We start from the raw sequence: 22,081 nt of genomic DNA on the forward strand, positions 1-22,081 counted from the left end.
CATCCACTATAGCTTTACACCACTTCACTGTTTGTTGTATAGCAAACATGAGATTTTGATCCTAACATTAGTAGATTATGTGACAGACCATAAAAACGAAAACACTACTTGATTTATGTAGGTGAAGAAGTCTGCTATTGATCACTTTGTATTAAAACTATTCTTTAATGTTGTGATAAAAACCATAAACACATTATTGTAGTCTACTATTACAAATTATAGTATTAGATTTTGTTTCATAATAATAACAACTCACTACTGTACAACAACAGAAGGCCAGCACTACGCCTATACTAGGCATCGTTGTACTCAAACTTAATGTGGTTAACACCCAAAGCCTACATACCGTAGTGGCATTCGGAAATTCCACATCGGTAGGTATGGTAAAATATTACACTGCATTATTGTATGTAGGTGTAATTTCCCCATCATCTGGCTAGTAGCCAACCAACTTATTACACAGGATATCATTATACAATACATTACATGAAGCTACTACCTGAATGACATATGGCTCCAGTTCTTTCTGGTAATCCTCATTAACAGGATTGAGCAGAACACCAAGAGCTACCTTGTATACATGATCAAGCTACATGACAATAATATAAGGACAACACATATTGATCTACTACTAAGAATGCGTATTTACTCCCATTAGAACTGTGAAACTGGACAGAATATCATAACCAGTTATACTGAGCAGATGCTATTTGGTTAACTGAGATTCTCTGCATTTTTTAAAGCTATACCTAACAAGTTAGCACGTGACACCTTAAAATCTGTAGTACACACTATGTAGTACAGTTTGTGTCATAACAGGCACCAGTGATTATGCCTATACCAGAATCCTGTGGTATATCAGTGTTAGCATAATATGAGAAAGAGTACACAAAATATACACTTTGAGTGAATGTCTTAAGAGATCAGGTAACCTGTTATGTAAAAAAATGATAACTAACTGTCCGGTTAATTGGTTTACCTCCTGGTAAGGTTTCACAGTTCTAACTCCTATACACTATACACATCCATGATACAACAGTTTGTCACATTAAAATATTGTAACTTACAAAAAGTGCCCATTAACACACATAAGCTGAGTTATTTATTACCATGAGCTAATTCACAAGTTATTTTTCACTGTACTGAATGAACATATGTCATTATCTGGTGAATCACAATGAGGTACGTACAGTTGGCCCTAGTACTACGTATGGCACCAGAGACATGACAGGACAGGAGCTTTGGCCCTACCAACTCTCAAATTACCTCAAAATTTAAGACCGTGAAATGTACCACATATTCCAATATAATTAGTACTATGATCAAGCTTTATACTCTGCGTCATAATGAAAGGGTCTGTAGCTCTCACTAAATACCCAATAAAAGCTTTGCCACTTTAAAGTTTACACACAAAATATCAAAATATCACATGTAGTCGTGTCCATCTCACTTCTTTTACACTCGGTCTCTTCCTATCATTCTCAAACGGGTACATTGTCTCAGTAATTCTTGTCACGGCCTCAGCTTCTTTCCATGTATCACTGGACAGGTCCAGTGGCAACATTACATCAAAATGATCGAGTTCTTTTGTGGTTTTCATACCAATCATTGTCTGCAACAGACGCTTCCAGTAAGTACATACATGTAATGTTTACACTATCAACATCACAGCAATTGTGAATGGTACAATTAACCTGTGTGTTGTGTGTCTCTGTATGTGTGTTGTGTGTCTCTGTATGTGTGTTGTGTGTCTCTGTACATGTGTTGTGTGTCTCTGTATGTGTGTTGTGTGTCTCTGTATGTGTGTTGTGTGTCTCTGTATGTGTGTTGTGTGTCTCTGTATGTGTGTTGTGTGTCTCTGTATGTGTGTTGTGTGTCTCTGTATGTGTGTTGTGTGTCTCTGTATGTGTGTTGTGTGTCTCTGTATGTGTGTTGTGTGTCTCTGTACGTGTGTTGTGTGTCTCTGTATGTGTGCCCGAGTTGCCACCTGGCACACATGGTCACTGTGGAACTTTGGATTCCATGGCCTCTATCCATGAGACTTCCTATGGGTTACCAGTCCTGCCCCAGGAAGATTTGCCTATGCCTTAGTGGTACACAAGCATCCCAATGCTGGTTTGCTGAGCGACAATAACTGTGTTTTTGCATGGCTACTGGAGGCTTTTCTTTAATGCTGAAAGCAACGGTTATGTTCACTACATTTCACTTTCATTACTGACAAGTTGCAGGTGTAAACACTCAACTGTGTGTTTGTGTGGTACATGTAGTCTCTGTGTGTTTGTGTGCATGTGTCTGTGTGGTGTTGATGGAGCAGGTGCATCTATCTGTGTACATGTGATATAGTACAGTAGGTGTGTGTGTGTGTGTGTGTGTGTGTGTGTGTGTGTGTGTGTGTGTGTGTGTGTGTGTGTGTGTGTGTGTGTGTGTGTGTGTGTGTGTGCGTGCACGTGTGTGGTGATATGTGGATGCATGTGGTTATACCTACATGTGCCTTTACAAGTAATAATTACACAGGTGCATACCTTTCCTTCACCAGACACCTTATCCAGAGCATCACGAGCACTCATCCTGATTTTCTGATCTTCTTGTTCTTCAGCATCCATAATGTCTGCAACATTCCTAATAGAACACACACCAACACTCACACCCAATAAGGTATACTACTATTACACCACTAGTAGTAACTGATATAATATATACAATAACACACAGTCGTATATAATATCACTAATTATCACCAACACTAAACTACATGCTGCTGCACACATAAGTAATAAACACTAGAGTAATTTCCAGCATCAACATAATACTTAACTCATTAACAGCTGTAGCCACCGCATTTGGTGGCATGGCATAACTTGGAATGTACCACCCTGCGTGGGCAGTTCAAAGGCACCGCCAGTGCCATAATTTGTATATTGCACTGCTGCAGACCGCAGCGAGTGCATTATAACTTATAACGCACTGGTTGCAGTTTTGTAGACCACAACGAGTGCATTATAAGTTTTAATGCACCGACCGCAGTGCAATATACAGATATTGCACTGGCTGCGGTTTTGTGCAGCATAGCACAAGTGCCGGTGGCGAAGACCACTACGACACCTCACCGAATAGGTGGAAAGACACTACACAGATCACTCCAATCCTTTTATAGCCTGACATGTAAAGGTCGATTGTGGGCCATAACGTCACCAATACGTATAATGTTTACAAGCAGCCAATGGCGATCGAAAAAGCCAACGCAGGTGGCCACAACTCTAGTCTACATATATATAAACGCACTTATACACCTTACTAGTCTGGTGCCATCTTAGCCCAGATTAAACTGTAGTCCACTTCGACAATGACTCAATAAAACAAATATATTCTAAATAATACTAACCTCTACGTTCGATTGTGGTAACCAGTTTTGTCATGCCACCAGATTCGAGTTTAGCCAGTGTGAATAGTAAGAATTAAACTAGTATCGTTTAGTAGTTAGGTTTTGTTTACTTAAACCATCTATTTAGCTGATTTTTTCTGTCGAGAGAATCACTATGGCGATTAGTCTAGTGCTTTAATAGTCTATATGGCACGCTGGCATGCTGAGCACTACATGATGAGAGTGGAACAGCGAATGCAGGTTAGTGATATAACCCATAGCGTACTAGCTTTCAATATCTCAGGTGGCTACAGTACTGCAGGGGGAACGTCATCGCAACGTCAGGCTTGGTTACCCACAATCGATGTTAGAAACCTGGCCTTTATAAGTGTCACAGCTGTCTTGTGAGATTCTCCCCACCTATTAGGTGAATGGTACATAACAGTTATACAACGTGCACTCGTGCTCTGCCTGTATAAACGCACTTGCCTTCGGGCCTGACGGCCCTCAGGCTCGTGCGTTTATATCAGGCAGAGCACTCGTGGCCGTTGTATAACTATATAATAAAATTTGCTTCACTGTTATATATTTCATATGTAGCAAGATGCATTAGTGCTGAAACAGACATACCGTTTCTAAGATAACTGGATCCGTGTGTGATTGCTATGTAGTTGTGGTAACTATTTCTTGCTAGAATAGACTCTTAGCCTGTTCTTCAAGTCAAAAACTATTATTTGACCATCAACACAACATTGTACATCAATAAAGAGCTGGATACATCCTGGACAATGCATGGCCAGTGGACTGGTCACAAGCATATATATATACAAACATGTGCAATACCAAAATAATGGTAAGAAAACAGCTGCAGAATGGATTGTGCTGTAAGTAAACTATGTATATAAAACTAGTTGCTTTTTTTTATTTGTGATTTAAAAAAAATTTAAATATGGGAAATAGAGATCACTAAAAAAGCAAAAGAAACCAAGTCAACATGTTAAACTGTAGGACAATCACTACTGGAAGAGTTCTCATGAAAACTCAATGAAAGCAATTTTGAAAATCCTCTGAAAATGTTGAAAACCCTCTGAAAAGTCAAAATTTCATGTAACAAACAATAGTCCCATTGGTCAAGGAGGTATATCCTTCACCCTCTCAGCAAACAGTCATCAAATTCTAACATAATTGAAAATTATAATTTGAAAAATGTGAGTGAGGTCATGCAAACAAATGTTTACAGTATATATTAGGTGTTTGTTGGTATTGTTGTTGTGTTTGTGTGCTTGTAAGGAAAGGCTCAACAATGGAAAGTTAAGCATGATTAGGGCTGGGATGAAGCTTAGAATGTTTCATGGGTTAGAAAGATAAAACTTAAGAAGGATGTGCATAAATACAAGAAAACCTGTAACTTGAAAGGTAACACCAAAGCTTTGAATGTTTGAATATTTTATTAGTGAATGTTCAAAGGTAAATTTTCAATGGCTCTAAGTACAGTATGACTATTACAACATGCACAACTCATCACATAGATTAGAACTATTGCATACAATAATTATCACATACCATATAGTAGGAAACTTTGGTGGCACAAAACTTTTGTGAAATCCAATCAGGAAACAATAAACTTTGGCAATTTGCCTACTTCATCATGTGATATCAACAGCTAGAAATATACTTTGGTGAAAAAAAGGTTTTATGAGTTGAAGGGCAATTTGCCAAATTCACCATTGTTTTATACTGACTAAGTTTCTACTATACAATATAATCACCGTTACCACTTATAGGAATAGAAAAAAAAAACTTTCTAATAAGGCTTCCATCAAAGGTCAAAAGATATCTCCTAGGGACTACAGCAATAGATTGCATCATACATTAGAAAGACATACCAACATGAAAGTGTAAAGAGTATATGTCATGGGACCATGGAGGTAAAAAGATTTTGAAATACATATATTTTGTTTACATACATGTACACACACAAACTGTACTGTATAGAGACAATTTTTTTATCCTTAAAGCCACTTTCCAAAACAGAGTATGATAAAATATCACTTGTAAATGTAGAAGCCTACGGCTGAAACAGAGTGAAAATGTGAGGCAGGCAGTGATTGTATATCCATGTACACTAGCTACAGGAAGTGTATTACACAGATTTGTCTAAATGTCATCAATGAAGATAAAGCACAAGCAAAATCTTCCACGTGAGACTATACACATGCATGTACATGTAAACATGTGACTGCACATGATTTTTAGACAAGTCTGTATAATTTTTATGTACACTTAGTTATACTGGAATTCACAAGGGGTAGTCACATCCACACTGTCAGTTGATACGCTTACAACTAGGATCAAGAATTTTGATATTTATTAATTAAAGAGCCTTGATTTTTGATTGTCAACCGTGAAAGCATAGTAAATTCTCGGGTTGCTAAAGTTACTGCACTTTCATAGTTACTTGATTGCCACTTTTGGCAATGTCTTAATCACTTGATTCACTGTACAAAAGCCCTTGATTGATTCTTGATTGATTCTTGATCCTGGTCATAATTAAGTGTTTCAACAGACAGTATAAAAGTGAACTACCCCTTGCTTCATTGCTAATGAAAACGAAAAGGGTTTAAAACAACAGCATCATACTCCCCTGTGATGAACACTTACACAAATGAACACTCACCCTTTGGACTCCAGTGCTTCTTGGACTCTCAAAGTACTGGTGGCGGCCCCCACGAGATTACAACACTGGTTGTAAATTCCACCGCCAACCACTTCAGCTGAACCGGTCAGAAAAGAAGTCACCTTTGAGCCTCCCTTTCCCACAACGCTTCCAGTAGCGTAAATGGCGTCAGAAACTCCCGCGATACTCTTCTCGGCTAACGCCTCTGCCTTCTTTATTATGGAAGACCTTGAGAAAGACATCGTGCTCAGAATTAAAAAAAAAGGAGTAGCTCAGGTAATAGGATCTCTCTCTCTGGTCACAACATTAAACAGATCAAGGTTCACACGAGAAGGTTGACAGTTCTAAGAAGGGGTCTCGTGTGTTCATGATATCCGGTAAATCACGAGATCTAATAAATAAGCCGGATGCAATGAAACCACTTCATTAAGGAAACATTATGCGGCATGGATATTTGTTTGTGATACAATTATGAAACTTTCCACACATCGATCACTTTGTGACAATTATTATTTTAGCTACATAGCAGCTATCTATTCTTGTGCCATGCACATTTTTGCATTGAAATTTTAGTCTCGATAGCATTTTTGCTTTTATCTCCCTGAAGCGTTATTTTACGCTGTTACAAATGGTTTCAAGTTAGTCAATTAGCTATATATTTCATTCAAAAGTCGCAATCATATTTACTGATTAGTCACAAAATTCCAGCTTTGAATTTTTGAATTTATTTGCCCTTGGAGTGTAAAGATTTGAAACCATGTTCTACTGTTCCATTATGCTTGCAAAGAGATAAAGACAAAAAGATTTTCAATGCAAAAATGGCTGTAAAGGTCACCAAAGGTCAATCTGCAAGACATTTTTTCAATATATATATCCGAGTCATAAGAAGTACAATTTAGACTTAAATGAAACATTGTTTGCATTGTGCCACCCTATAGTATTTGCACAAATAGAGTAGTTACGAGCATATTCATTAATCCAGATGTCTCATAGCTAGCCATGTATTCTTGTTTAGAGAATTTGAGCAACAATAAAATTCTAGCTAAACAACTTTGAAGTGCATGGGGTTCTTGTTGTTTCTGCCTAATTAAGCTTGAAACGATGAGATAATTAGCTATAGCTATTCTACATGGTGACTAGCACTACAATTAACATGTATGTGATAAGGCAATGAAATTAACTGGCTTGTAACATCATAACTATAGCTGTATCTTGTGGAATTAAGTCATGGGCATGTTGTTGTGGCATGCAGTAGCTAGTATATCAAGCCATGCATGTACTTCATCTGTATAGATCTGGCACACTGGTATTAATTTTGTGATCCACACCACCACAATCTGAACATGCAGCAAAATTGCAAGGATGGTCACATAAGCAATAAGCTATATAGTGTTAAGTTGTATTTCTTCCAAGTCATGAATGAACAGTATAGCATCAATACTCATAAAATGAAGACTAGCTATATGCAGATCGACTTTCTCTAGAACCAATCCCAACTTACAATGCATATTGACACTATCAATTGTTTCAAGAATTCAGTACCTTATCAATATTTCAATATCATGTGTATAATATTTTTTTCTTTTTGTGTCCACAATTTAAACCCACTATCAATGTTTGCAAACCTCAGTATAAAAATTAATGTGGTAAATGCATGTTTGCCTTCCTTCACCTATCAGGTGAGCATAAACCTTGAGTGGTATAGCTATATATTACCTAAACCATGGCCATAGGGATTTGCCTGATATATATGCCCAAGCCCTTAGGACCCTCGCTTAGGACTGCCTGATATATATGCCCGCGTCCTTGGGCTTGAGCATATATATCGGCAAATCCCTGTGGCCATATTAATTGAGCCATGGAAAATAGAAAGGGACCGTAGGGTGAAAAGTGGGAATTTGCAATATCCCTAATTATCTGAACAAGTGTAAAATTTTCACTGCTACGAAATACGTCATTACTCATGTTCTATCCATTGTATTCGAATTTTATTACAGTATACTACTATGTGTTGTTGTTGTTGTTTTTTTTAAATTACAGGGGTGGATTATTACATATTATAAATAATTGTGGCATTCTAATTAATGCACACTGTTTAAATTTATATCCAATATAAATAGTGCTGTTCTCATAGCCTTTACACATGAAAACTATAACAATTAGATCAAGAGTTCATAATCCTTTTTTTTATATTATGAACTCTTGATTAGACAGAACACCCATCATAGTATTTAATTACTGAATAATTGGAATTTTTTGGAAGTCACCCTAAGGACTATTTTCCATGGCTTAGTTAGTGTTATTACCATTGTGCCCCAATTGTGCTCTGACAGTAATGATGTTGAATTGATTGGTAGCTAGCTATCAGCTGCTAAAGCTTTTGAAGAAAAGTAATATTGCTGTATATATCTGATATCTCAAGCATATACTTAACATCAGCATGAAAGTAAGAAATCTCAAGTGAGTTTGTCAAATTTTAATAAAAATGTGTAGTTGCTGCTTGACGGACATTTTTTTAGCTCACATTTGGATTACGTTGTAATTTCTTGACAATCAAACTAGCCACTGGCATGCGCATGGGAACATGCAGTGTACATGTTCATTGCTGATCTGAGATCTAATGCAGTATAGTATACTTCATAAACGGTACATCTTTGACTGGTACAAGAATACAGTATACTCCTGTACCAAAAACAGTACTGTTCAGTATAGGGTTCCCCCCTAAAATGATGCACTGTTACAAATTCCGTACTTAAAATCAATTATAGAAATATCATATGGGATCACTACATTGAATTGGAAATGCTGCTAGAGACCCATGAGAAGGTAGTAAAGTCTGCATGTAATACGTACAAGGAATCAGAATCTTGGTACTATAACTATGTTATAACCTGCTAATACATGGAATGGGCGAAGTGAAGGCTGCACACTTTTTATACAGCTTGGCTGTTTTTGCATGGATTAGTACATCCAGACACTATTAATTAATTAATGCACCTGGTAATATATAAAATACAGTTTACACAAGGATGATACATACATACATACATACCATAGAAGTTCAATGCTGGCTGGTAAGTTCACTGCCTTGATCACTAGAACTACAAAGTATTGGCGATAATAAATAACACATTGTTTACTATATTAAATACTATAGTGACCTTAAAAGGTGCATGTTTATGTCATGTAAATTTCAGTGACACTATTATACTGGTGAATATGAAAGTACTTAATAGAACACAGTTGCCATACAGTGTATACAACATATTCGCTGAAATGTTACATCGTTCCATTCTTTACCAGGGACAATAGACCATCATCCTTGTCACCACTTCTCTGTACACAACACTACATCAATGATCACACTATATACTATTATCCTTACACTCAATGCACTTGACCAGACACTTCAGGTGATGACCTGTATTAGATTATCATCAGTTGTAGCCTGCAAAATGAAGCAAGTAGATGTTTATCATGACAGATATTAGCCATGCATACAATAATAACAACTACTCATTGTAATGTCCTTGTGCACATAAATTGCAGCTTACCTAGCTTGTTATGGAGGTGCATACCTCTAGACCTCACTTGTACTTGCCTTTGCCAGTGTTTGTGTACATAGTATTTGTGTGCACACGAATATACTCTTGTACTTAAAACTTGAAAAGCATCTCTGCATACAATATTAACTGCTATATCTCTATATATGTGAGTTCATGCGATCAGTGGGTATAAAACCATAACCCGCTGTCTAAAATCATTGCAGGCTTATATACTACATACATATGTAACTTCTTTTAGTTCCAGTTGTAAGTTTACTTGTGCTTTACCAATGTCTGTATGTATGGTACATTGCTGTATTTGAACTCAGACTCATTTCATGCTCACTAATGTGTGTGTACATTTGTTGCTGTGTACAGGTAGGTGATGCTTGCATACAACCATTTGCAGGCCTACTGCATACATTCATGCTATATACTATGGTTGCAAACTCCTTTATACTCATAAGTATTCATCCTGCTGGTCCTGTAACAACTCTACTTCCCTGCATACAGGCTCAGCATGCTGCTTAAAGCTATTGGCACATATATATAGGCTCACCTAGTTGCATGTTCATCCATGCCTTTATGGTCGTAATTTGCTATATACCATCTGGATGTGTCATCTATACTGCATGCATATCTGTATTAAAACTATTAGCTACAATAATATTACTGTAACTACAGTCTGTCACGGTGTACTATTAGTAAGGCAAGCTTGGGAAACTGGGGAAATTTGGAGGAATTTGGGTGAATTAAATGCTAGTTATGTAGCTGTAAAGCTTTATCAATCTATGCCAATATTAATGTTTGTGGTGTACTTAGCTATGTCTGTCATTTTTGGTTGCTAGTCATCAATTGCTGCAGTTTGACATGTCTTAGCAGTTTGTTATCACTTGTTTTCCAGACAATACTAAGTCGCAAATGCTATGTTCATTCATCTACCCTGTTTATGGAAGAGCTTATTGCCTGCCCTATGGTTTCCTCAGTTGCCCGTTATTCATCCAAACTCATCCTCTCTATATCATCAGTCGTATATTTTATAATCTATATATTTGTTGTCATGCATTATCTCATGTATATATAATCTCTCATTTGCTATTATGGTGTCATTGTGTTCTTGTTGATTGTTGTGTATTATTACACATGCTACTGGCTTTGTGGAAAATGTTATGTGATTAGCATTAGGGCAAAGTAGGCAATGATAGAGCTCGGTGCGGTGGAAGGTGGTGTGTATAGCTATGCAAAAATGCTATGTATATATGAGCACATATGTGTAATAGAGTCCTCAATAAATGGTGGCGGTTGTCATGTACTACTCCTAGTTAGTGCTCAACAGTGGTGTTAATCTCTCATGTCACAATCTTACGGCTCTTTAGTACCACTTACACGAAACAAATATTTTAAACTCCTTTTGGTTTGGCGAATATGATTGTACCAAATGTTTTGCTGTTAGCACCTCCAGTTGCTTGTACAAACATGTGTGGGCATCAGATATTATGGTGGAATTTTAGAGCAATTTTAAGGCTTCATCAACAATAAAATCTGTAATTGTGTTGAGATATTCTAATAGAACAGTCAAAGGCTACTGACTATAATAGCCTTGTACTTCATAAGGCTGTTGCAAATCTGGTGGCAATTGCCCAAGTTGAAACAGTTATCAGGTACCATCAGGCTACAGATTCATGGCAGTCACAATTCCTGTTAAAATGAACTTTAGTCTGTCATGTGCTTGCATAGAGTGCATAACTTCATGGCTCTGAGTCTTGGAGTAATTTTGGTGATAATAAAGTAAACATATATTTTTAGTAGAGTTAAAGAAAATCTTCTCAACATGTCTGGATCTGTTCTCACACTGACCGTCTATGATCATAATCAACTTGCAAGAGAAGAATTGCTGGAATGGTGGTGATTGATGGTACAGAAATCCCTCGACTTCCTAGCAGTTCCTCCAACATTGATGATCCTAATGTTCCACAGAGAAAGACCTATGAACTCCCTCTAATACCAGACACTATGACACCTACATTAAAAGAACTACTCACCAACATGTGACTGATTTTAACTTGTGGCACAGCAAAGGATGAAGCGTTGCTGGGAATGTTGTTTCTACAGTCACTGGTGGAATTACTAGAGTGTTTGCAACAAAGCACTAGAACATTGATGTAATTGCTAATGACTAGCTATGTTTGTTAAAAAGCTTACATAAATGGACAATTTGTATCGCATTTAAATGTTCACATTGCATTGTATATTGCTGAATATCATTAATGTGATTGAAAATGAGTGTCACAATTTGTATGACACTTGATATGGTACTTGTGTAAGATAATATCATTGATTTATAGAAATCATAGTATATGCTTAGTTAATTCTTGTTCAGGTATAATTCACAAGAATACACTGAATGTATTTTGAAATTCATTGTTTGAAAATTCACTTTGTATAGCTAATCACAGTTAAGCTAAAATGTGTCATGAAATTTTTGTTTTAAATTTTGCTTTGATTTACCACAAAATTACTCAAAAACTTCTCCAGCACCTTGCAGTAAATAAGCATCTCTAAACTTACAACTATAGAAATTATATTATTAAGACTATCCGGTTATGACCTACATACATACTCTCCTCAGTATAATTCTTGATGTAGGCAGGTGCATCCTATTATCTATTGTGAAACCACTTTTTTGGAGGCTGCATGCAAATGTATCTTTTATTGGTAGTACATGCTCAATAAAATTCTGGTTCCTCCTAACTTTAAATGCTACAGAATATGCAATCAAACACGAAGATGATTTGGTTCCACGTCCATCATAAAAAGGATCAGTTTTATTGAACAGACTATGCTCCAAAATCTTCCAATTATTCTTTCTGGCAATTCTTTTTTTACTCACCTCAAAATTATTCCCTATTTACCTATTATTCCTGAAATTTGTGCCAGATATAAGCATATTAATTATGGAGTGACTGCTATATTAGAATTATGGGCTTGAAGTTGACTGTGAGTAAGTGACTGCTCTATTAGAGTATCTTGATCTATTCAGCTGCTTTTATGCTTGTGGCAGTGGTATGTTCAAGATTTTTGCATCAGACTACAAGAAAACTTGTAATTTTGCACCAATTATTCCTTGAACTCATCCGATCATCCCGGAAATTCTCCAATTCTTTCGACTACCTATTATTCCTGAATTATGCAGGCACATACCTACATTGAGCTGGTTTGATCATGTTTCTCGTAGATGAGTTACTATCTTTGTTAATCAACACAGACATGTTCTTCCTCTTAGTTTGACTAAACATCTAATGGATTAGCTACAGGTTTTATCACACATTCAGTACGTATTATCAGTCTGGGGTCTATCATTGAATCAGTGTCCGTTGCTGCGTCTTCAAAACTTGTGCAAACTGACTTTTGTTTTTCTTAAAGAAGACTGATCATGTCTCTGACTATCGTGAACTGAAATGGCATAGTTACCCAACTTATTCACTTGTGTTCAATTAATATCATGCTCCCAAAGGAATCATGTTTATGCCACCTACACAGTTTGGAAACCATACACCCTATGACATTACAACTCCACTTTAGTTTGCACATTATAGTCAAACTCAGCAAAACACCAATTGGCACCATATTATGGAACCATCTGCCTCAAAAAATTAAAGGAACCAATGTCTTACAGTACTTGTATGGTACTGATTTTGTACATTATTATTGTATGCGTCTGTGTGTATTGTACTGCCATTGTGTATAATGTGTTTGCATGTTCCCTCCAATGAGGAAGAACAGCTCTCCAAGAGATAAAATCATTAATTAATAAACCAATCACTACTGGTAGAATATTTTGTTTACACAAAGTAGATCCTGTTGTAAGGGATCACAGGTCAACTGTGATGTTTGCGAGTGAGTATTGAAACGACAAAAGCATATACATGGTCTCATCAGGCAAGAAAGTCTCTGGGGGTGTAGAATGTACAATGAGGGGGCCAACTTTGACAATAGATTTTGCACAATGGAATTTAAAGTATACATGGATAGATGCTATTGTGGACTTTCCCCCAAGGAATATTCTTTAGATGATTTCACATTATTTTGCAAACAAATTAAGTTGCTACTTATAAGTAATGTAAAAGTGACTGTGGTTGATTGCTCTATTAGAGTGTTTTGTCTCTACTTGCAAGCATTATCCAAGGAGAGTGGGGGGGAGGGAGGGTATCCTTGAGCTCACTACATAGAATTTGAATTGAAATATAGTCCACTAGAGACCCATGAGCAGGTTAACCTTGTAAATACAAGGAATCACAATCTTGAACTATGTTACATACTACACATTAGTTTACAATTTAAATAACAAAATAAATCAATTATGCATTTGCACACTTGAACATCCAGCAACAGTTTTATTGTACATCATACAAACAAACTAAACTACAATGAAAAAAGTTCAACTACAAAATCAAATTGAAAGCATATTTTAATGTTTTACTGTAAATGCTCTAGCAAGTGAGCCAGTGACAGTTGAAACAACATTTCCAGCAACACTTGATCCTCTACTATAATACAGGTTAAAATCATTGACATATTGGTGATTTCGCTCTGCTAGTTCCCTTAATGCAGGAGTCATAGTGTCTACAACTAGAGGGAGTTCATAGGTCTTTCTCTGTGGAGCATTAGGATCATCAATGTCGGAGATGCTGCCAGGAAGTCGAGGGATTTCGGCACCATCAATCACCACCATTCCAATGAAGTCATCTCTTGAAAGGTAGTCATGATCATAGACAGTCAATGCCAGTACAGATCCAGACATATCAAGAAGGTTTTCTTTAACTTTACTAAAATGCAAAATGCATAGAAATAATATAGCATACTTATGGCCATTACTTGATACAGTGTTGCTATAAAGGTAGTCCTTTCCCTTTTTGGCGGACACTTCTATCCCACCAAACTTCAAATGGGGAGCAATATCTACCATTTAGTTAGGTAAGATATTGATACAAGCTCAAAGAAGGTGTTAAAAACATTCAAACATCTATTAATCTTGTAATGTAACTAATCTAACTAAATTCTATGAAAATGAGGTAGTAAGTTTTTCAAGTAACATTTTAAAATTTTCCACCCTGCTCTCCATTTCAAACATACATAGATAAGTACATACATTTTAAACTCCTTGTAATATGTTGGATTTAATTCTTTATTCTTGTAGTCTGTCTTCACAGCCTTTATCTTGAGCTTTCTTTCAGGCATCAATAATAACTGTACGTATGGATCACTAAATCCTGTAGTGTGTAATAACATTTTGTAATCACAAGGTATTCTAAACACACACGCCAGACATGGGGCCAAGTACATTTGAAAGTACTTAAGTAAAGTACAAGTACTTTTGAATTTTCCAAGTATAAGTACAAGTACTCTGGCGACAATCAAGAGAGTACTTAAGTAAAGTACAAGTACATGCTGGAAGTACTCAAGTAAAGTACAAGTATATTTTGCTATAGCAAAATGTACACATATTCAGTGTATTGTAGTATGTAAGTGTACATAGTGGGGTTGGTACTTTCAGGTTTTTGTCAACTATTCACTCTCTTAAACACTTAAAATGCACTAACTTTAGCAGCAGCATTGTTTTTATTTGCCAGAATTCTATGACATCATTAATTGTGGCTACATGATACATAGTAAGGTTAGGGAAGGCACTAGAAGAATTGTACAATGCACCTTCATGCAATTTTGTAATGTACCCACTGTGTACAAACTACGTACAATGTTTGCAGTACTTACAAGTACTTAAGTACTCAAGTACATACAAGTACTTAGCAAAGTACTTGAGTATAAGTACAAGTACACTGGGGAAATTAAGGAAGTATTTAAGTAAAGTACAAGTACTTTCAAATCTGTACTTAAGTGTACTTAAGTATAAGTGCTCATGTACTTGGCCCCATGTCTGACACACGCACACGCACACACACTGTGACACAGGCAAAAGCAATCTACCATGGTTGCACCAACACTGGGATACCTACATATGCACTACTCCAATGCTATGAGTTAGCAGGCAAATCCTCCTGGGGCAGGACTACAGCTGTAGCAATCCGCAGGAGGCTGTACCACAGTGTATGTGTAGGAACCTAAAACCCCATCTGGACCTTCACCGGTTACATGAGACATGGACAGTTGGCATTTGTTCCCCTGGATAACACGAGGTACCCATTGATGCATAGCTACAATAAATTAAAGGCCAGGCAAAATTATTCCAGTTTTTATCAACATTGCCTGCATGGCGTTTCAACATAACCAAAAAATGTCATTATTATATCTTGAATTCTAGGTGCACATTTTCACAACAGGACTAGCAGATAGCTTACACAAAAGGTGGTTATGTGGGGCTTAAGCTCCCATGCACTTTGGATTTCACTTGATAACTATGTCAAAATTTGATACTACAATAAAACAGCTGGACAGAACTGAATCATTGTAAGACAATTAGCCATTTCACTCTTTACCAATATCAGTGTGTGAAATAATGTCCAGTCACCGGACAATTTCCGGTCAATTACATCAGTTGTCAGGCCATAATTGAATTTTTATGGAAATAGTGGGGTAGTTGGAAAAGGCGGATACGGTTGGACGCAGTCACGGACATTTTCAAAAAGCACTTTTACATTTATGTAACAGTTATTTTTCATACCTAATGCTGTTTTTACAGCAGTCTTCGCTTCCAGACCCAGGCATCGATCTTTTCATAGTGCTTATGCATTTATAAGCGCACGTGCGAAGGACCAGACCAGCACTCCACAGCATGCCAAGGACCATATAGCATTGTACACATGCTCTAAAGTCTAATACAGAGTTATATAGTTGTAGAGATTAGCTTGTATGCCCCATGCAACTTAGCTTAGCAGGCCAAATCCACAGTCTTACGTCTTTTATCATAAGGCGCAGGCGCTTATACCAAGTGTTGAGAGTTTCAAGGACCTGGCCTACGAGATTAAGTTGGGATTTGCTAGATTAATCTCTGTGACTCTGAATCGGATTTCTAGAGCACGTATACAACACTATAATGGTCTTTAGGGTGCTGGTCTATCCTTCACACGTGTGCTTATAAATGGATAAGCGCTATGAAAAGATCGACCCCTGGGTCTGGAAACAAAGACTGCTGTAAAAACAGCGTTAGGTATGAAAATAATTGTTATATAAATGTAGAAGGGCTTTTGAAAATGTCCATGTCCGTGTCCACATATCTGCCTTTTCCAACTACCCGAAATGGTCTCCTTTCATGTGTAGCAGAGTTTACATTGGGCTAGGAGGGAGGCCAGACATGATGGTATTGACACGTAAATAAGTTATTTGGTTTTGGTATGTAGTGACCACAAAGGTGTGCCCAAGATCAAGAGTCTTGCCAAGATGCACTCTGGGATTAACAGTTTACTATGATGTGCCAGCATAGGCCACCTGTACTGCAGTAGTAAAATGTATTTGTAACCTAATTGCCACTAGTTCTTTTACTTGTGGTATTCATGATCACCAGTACACCAGTTTATGTTTTAAGCTAGAATGAACAAGATATCAGTGCACCTCATTGTATTAGGGATAGAGCATAGCAACATATACAAAGTTTGAATATAAAAGCAAGTAGAAGGCCTTGACAATGACTCATTTCCTATAAAACCCCTTGTAACAGAATCAATTCCATAGAAGCTCTTTTATGTTACCAGAATATGTAGTTACCCTTTAAAATACTGTTACGTCAATGAGTAGTTGAGTAGTAATCAGCTCTGTAATGCATAGGTGGCCCCAATGTTTTACAGAAGCATTGGTCAAAACACAGGAAAAGAGACAAAAGTTAAGAAGTCTGGTCAAATTGCCTGAAGTCCATTGTCCACTCAACTTTTACAATGTCCTGACAGTACGTCAGCACATGTCTGAAAAGTTATTTCACACACTGAATAAGTCTTACTCTAGACAACACATGACATATGATTGGAAACACCTGCACATTATTTACATAGTGATGTCATGGGCCATCCTCATTATGGTGTAAGAAAAATTTACTATTACAGGTGGAACATTTTGCATATCTTGGTGTTTGTTGTTTATAACTGAGTTACTTACCATCTACACTAATTGGAGGCTGAATGAGTAGGAACACTAGTAGGAACACTAGTAGGAACACTAGTAGGAACACTAGTAGGAACACTAGTAGGAACACTAGTAGGAACACTGGTAGGAACACTGGTAGGAACACTGGTAGGAACACTGGTAGGAACACTAGTAGGAACACTGGTAGGAACACTGGTAGGAACACTGGTAGGAACACTAGTAGGAACACTGGTAGGAACACTGGTAGGAACACTGGTAGGAACACTGGTAGGAACACTGGTAGGAACACTAGTAGGAACACTAGTAGGAACACTGGTAGGAACACTAGTAGGAACACTAGTAGGAACACTGGTAGGAACACTAGTAGGAACACTGGTAGGAACACTAGTAGGAACACTGGTAGGAACGCTAGTAGGAACACTGGGGTGTAACGTATGTACATGCTCAAAGGTGAATTATGGTGTTTTATAATAATCGTGAAATTTCCTAAGTGCAGTGCTATTTATTTGCCGTTGTTTTACATCACTTGTTACAAGTAGAGTGCAATAGGCTAGCTAGATATCCATTGTTTTGCTGTACATGTGTAGTTCAACTGCTTCAATAAAATAACAGAAAACAGGCACTACTTTGTGCAATTGTTTAACCCAAGATGATTGAACATGATTTTGCACAAAAATATATCAAACATTTCTTTAGGCGTGTAATAGAGACAATGAGTTCAGCTGCTGATGCATGGAGTGTCCACCTGTCTCAAACACTATTCCTTCCATGTCCATAACCACACTGTCTTGTTTAGTATACAATACAACATGGTAAGGAATGTAAAAAGAATATCTATGCACATCAAACAAGCAAGACAAAAGCCAAACAGCCCAGTCAGTACATTTCAACAAATATTTCTTAGTGTATTGGCACACTGTAACTAGGATAGGCAAATCCTTTAATAGTCCAGAATGCATATATTATCTATGGTTTCACTAGCTCGTGGTTCATTCCACCTGTACATGTATCTCACAGAGAGTCTGGCTGCAATGCCAGGGACTCTGTGGTTTATACCAGACTTTCTGTTTTTTAGAAGAAAATCATATGCAAGTGGTCAAGTAGCAGTGATGCTGCATTACACTTATACAAACATTAATTGTATCTGGCAGTGGTTACTGTAAATCATATGGATCATTTGACTTAGTGGAAATCTAGATGAAATGCAGCTCAGTAATGATCTCCAAACTATAACACATTTCATCCTCAATAATGCAATCTCCATGATGAAAAATGAAAAACAATTGCCCACCCTGAAAGCCTTTGATGATAAACTGTTAATCAACTTCGTCTGGCCGAAAGAAGGCATTCCTTAGTATGAAATCACACTAGCATGCAAAACATGCCAATCTGGGGATGTCCTCCTCTGAAGTTGACCAAATCTCCATTATTCAAAATCTAAACAGTAAAAGTGACTGTTCTATTAGAGTATTTCGTCATTATGTGAATATTCTATTGGAGTAGTTGAACAGAACTGTGAATGGGCTTCATTTATCCAAACAAATTCACCTATCTGAACACTCTGATGATTGAACTGGCAAACAAGTGTTAAAATAGAGGATATATTAGCTTGACTGTTGTATTAGAGTGACTGCTCTATTAGGGTATTTGGTCTTCTTCAATCAGTTTCTGGAAACCTCAGAAACCTTCCTGAGGTCTACATTTAACAGCTGGGTAGACTGGAGCAATGTGAGTAAAGTTTTTTGCCCAAAGAAACAACAACAGCAGCTGGGCATAACTGGGTATCAAACCTGGAGCCAGCTCTACCACTTGACTGTGATGTCCATACATGTATGCATGTACATATATATACATATATATACACAGGCGCATGCACGCACGCACACACGCACGCGCACACACACGCACACACAGACATTCACTGCATGCACAGCTATAGATGTTTTAACATACATACCATCTGAATCCATGGCTGGCAAATCGGTTCCTTTGATAACTAAACATAAAAAAAATACCAAAAAATAAAATGAGCACCTATATTGACTATGCTTCACATTCTTATTACATGGACTTGTTTATTTACAAACACATCATTTACCAGTAATTTCCAGAGTTTGCTTATCTTGTATGTACCCAACACTGAAGGACAATACACCATTATCCTTGTCACCACTTCTCTGTACACAACACTACATTAATGATCACACTATATACTATTATCCTTACACTACATTTGGCTAGACACTTCAGGTGACGGCCAATTAGTTCGTCATCAGTTGAACCCTGCAAACCCAACGTCTCACATGTTTTCTACAATAAATCAAACAAATACCAACATAATCACCAGTGCTGCATATGTACAAACATACATACAGACATGTACAAGGACATATGTGACCGGATCTGCAAGAGCCCCATACGTTAGTGCATTTTTCGAATTCAATTTTATTACATTTTCTTTATCTAGATAGCCAAAGGAATGGCCAACCGAAATTTCAGCTCTAGAAGTCAAGAACTTTCGAAGTTACAGTGGCAGCAACAGAAAAATTGATTTGTACAGTGACGATACAGAAAATATACTACAGGCGCTTAAACAAATGGTCATAACTTTTGAATACAGTCCTCTACCAAGATGCAACGTTCACCATCAGGTTCTCCATTAACAGGTGTATCCATTGCTGGGTAAGTTTCATCTTCCAGGCCTTTCCTACAAGCTGAGCAAAGGAAAAACGTCTGAAAAAATGATGACCGAACCGCTCATTCACTGTAAGGCAAACTAACGCTCATATCTTCTCTCTCCTTAGGAGTACTAACACAAAGCAAAGATTTTCGAACTCCTCTTGTTTTGGAGATCATGATGTCACTATAGTTTTGGCTGTTATCACCTTCCTTCATTGTGGAACAAACGATCAAAAAATTAATGGAATTTTTAAAAAATATTTCACCTATTGCATTTATTGCATTCTACTGTAAAATTAGGTTTGTGTTAACGTATGGGATTCTTGCAGATCCAGTCACATATTATATTGTCAAAATTAGTACTGTATAATGTACACTTTCATAGCATACAAACTATTTAGGCTCTGCTGTAATCATCCAACACATTTATTTGGTAACTTTTAAATGAAGATACTTTAGTCTATAGTTTCAATGTATTGCTTGTTGTATCACATACTCTTGTATGTGCAAGAGCAGCAGATCAAAATTTTTAGTAAACATGCAAAAAATCTTGTGCTCAACTATCCCTTCTGTGGAGTTATAACTCAGTTTAATGCCAAACACTCCAAATATGTTCTTTAGTTAAACTATATACATATTCAGTATTTTCAATATGTTGACATCATGGTATCCGTTTTCGGGTAGTGCTAAAAGCCGGAACGGAACCAATTAAGGCACGTGCCAAGTAGAAAAACCGGTTGAGATGGATTTTGCATCGTTTCCAACTGCCACACAGTGACTAGAATTGTGCTGGAGTTCATTTCCTTCTACTTATATGCAAGCTAGAAATCGCGCTCTCGAAGTTGCTATTTAATGCCCGCCACGTGGCATGTTGTGCTCTTACCAATCCATCAAATTCTATTTAATCCTGATGTAGAATTGCTTCCTTATCATTGTAAAAGGTAAACTACTGTAGTATTTTCATGATATAGTCGTGTCCAACTCTAGTAACAGCGAGGATGGTTTTCTGAAGTCTGCCAGCATGGACAATAATTTACGAGAGTTAACCACAGTGCATGTTAGTGGCTGAATCATATGCTTATAGTGCTTACAAAATAATAGTTTAGCAGGTTAAGTGATAGTTTTTCAGCGTAGGTGATTGCAAAACGCTTTCATGCAGTGGGCATTAAATAGAAACTTCGAGCGAGCGATTTCTAGCATGCCTACAAGCAGAAGAAAAACTTTAACACAATTCTAGTCACTACGTAATGGTAAGAAACGGTGTGCAATCTGCAAAAACGATTCATTAACTTGGCGCGCGCCCCATTCCGTTTCATTCCGTTCCGGCTTTTAGCACTACCCTCTGTTTTCAGGCCTCAAATAACTGATAACCATTTTGTCAAGCCCTACAACCTATTATTTATCATGTTAACATAATACAGCCTGTATAGCTACATGTGTAAATTAGATTGTGAGCAGTATAAACCTGCTATGCCAAACTCAGACCTTGTACTCATCGGAATTCATTTTTTCTGGTGATATTCCATCTCCACCAGCATGAAAAAATGACGTCAGCTCCTGAAAGATGTATCAGATGAAACATACATATACACATATTACCCATCCATACAAATATACGTACATATATCATATATGTGTTTACCCACCGCTATAGCTTCCATGAGACGTCTGGCATTTTTCTGAAATATATTAACACAGGAGCTTAACACAATTAACACAGTGGTCATG

The 22,081-nt window shown here is 37.1% G+C and overlaps 3 protein-coding genes across 4 annotated transcripts in view; all 3 read right to left on the reverse strand.

Annotated features, from left to right (window-relative positions):
* LOC136250799 (BAI1-associated protein 3-like) overlaps positions 1–6,428 on the reverse strand; it is a 31,773-nt gene extending 25,345 nt beyond the window's left edge. Inside the window, exons 1-4 of one of the 2 annotated variants that reach the window (XM_066043097.1) lie at positions 6,039–6,428; positions 2,523–2,619; positions 1,451–1,612; positions 500–589 (exon numbers count right to left, since the gene is read on the reverse strand). In XM_066043097.1, the coding sequence (XP_065899169.1) occupies positions 500–589; positions 1,451–1,612; positions 2,523–2,619; positions 6,039–6,280 (591 nt within the window). In that variant the 5' untranslated portion in view covers positions 6,281–6,428. The remainder of the gene's footprint in view (positions 1–499; positions 590–1,450; positions 1,613–2,522; positions 2,620–6,038) is intronic. The other variant, XM_066043098.1, reaches the window with a different exon arrangement.
* Positions 6,429–13,908: 7,480 nt separating this feature from the next.
* The window catches only part of LOC136250800 (BAI1-associated protein 3-like), a 39,835-nt gene continuing 31,662 nt past the window's right edge, over positions 13,909–22,081 (reverse strand). The window contains exons 30-36 of the mRNA XM_066043099.1: positions 22,000–22,032; positions 21,839–21,910; positions 19,901–19,984; positions 19,773–19,851; positions 19,632–19,670; positions 14,733–14,853; positions 13,909–14,409 (exon numbers count right to left, since the gene is read on the reverse strand). Coding sequence (XP_065899171.1) covers positions 14,052–14,409; positions 14,733–14,853; positions 19,632–19,670; positions 19,773–19,851; positions 19,901–19,984; positions 21,839–21,910; positions 22,000–22,032 — 786 coding nt within the window. The 3' untranslated portion in view covers positions 13,909–14,051. The remainder of the gene's footprint in view (positions 14,410–14,732; positions 14,854–19,631; positions 19,671–19,772; positions 19,852–19,900; positions 19,985–21,838; positions 21,911–21,999; positions 22,033–22,081) is intronic.
* Positions 14,861–19,022, reverse strand: LOC136251605 (anti-sigma-I factor RsgI2-like). The gene is made up of 2 exons (XM_066044065.1): positions 18,966–19,022; positions 14,861–18,117 (listed from the first exon to the last, which is right to left on the reverse strand). Exons 1-2 carry the CDS (start codon positions 19,020–19,022, stop codon positions 17,695–17,697), a joined length of 480 nt encoding a protein of 159 aa, XP_065900137.1. The 3' UTR covers positions 14,861–17,694.

Source organism: Dysidea avara, chromosome 3, assembly GCF_963678975.1.
Source record: "Dysidea avara chromosome 3, odDysAvar1.4, whole genome shotgun sequence".
NCBI classification, from domain to species: domain Eukaryota; kingdom Metazoa; phylum Porifera; class Demospongiae; order Dictyoceratida; family Dysideidae; genus Dysidea; species Dysidea avara.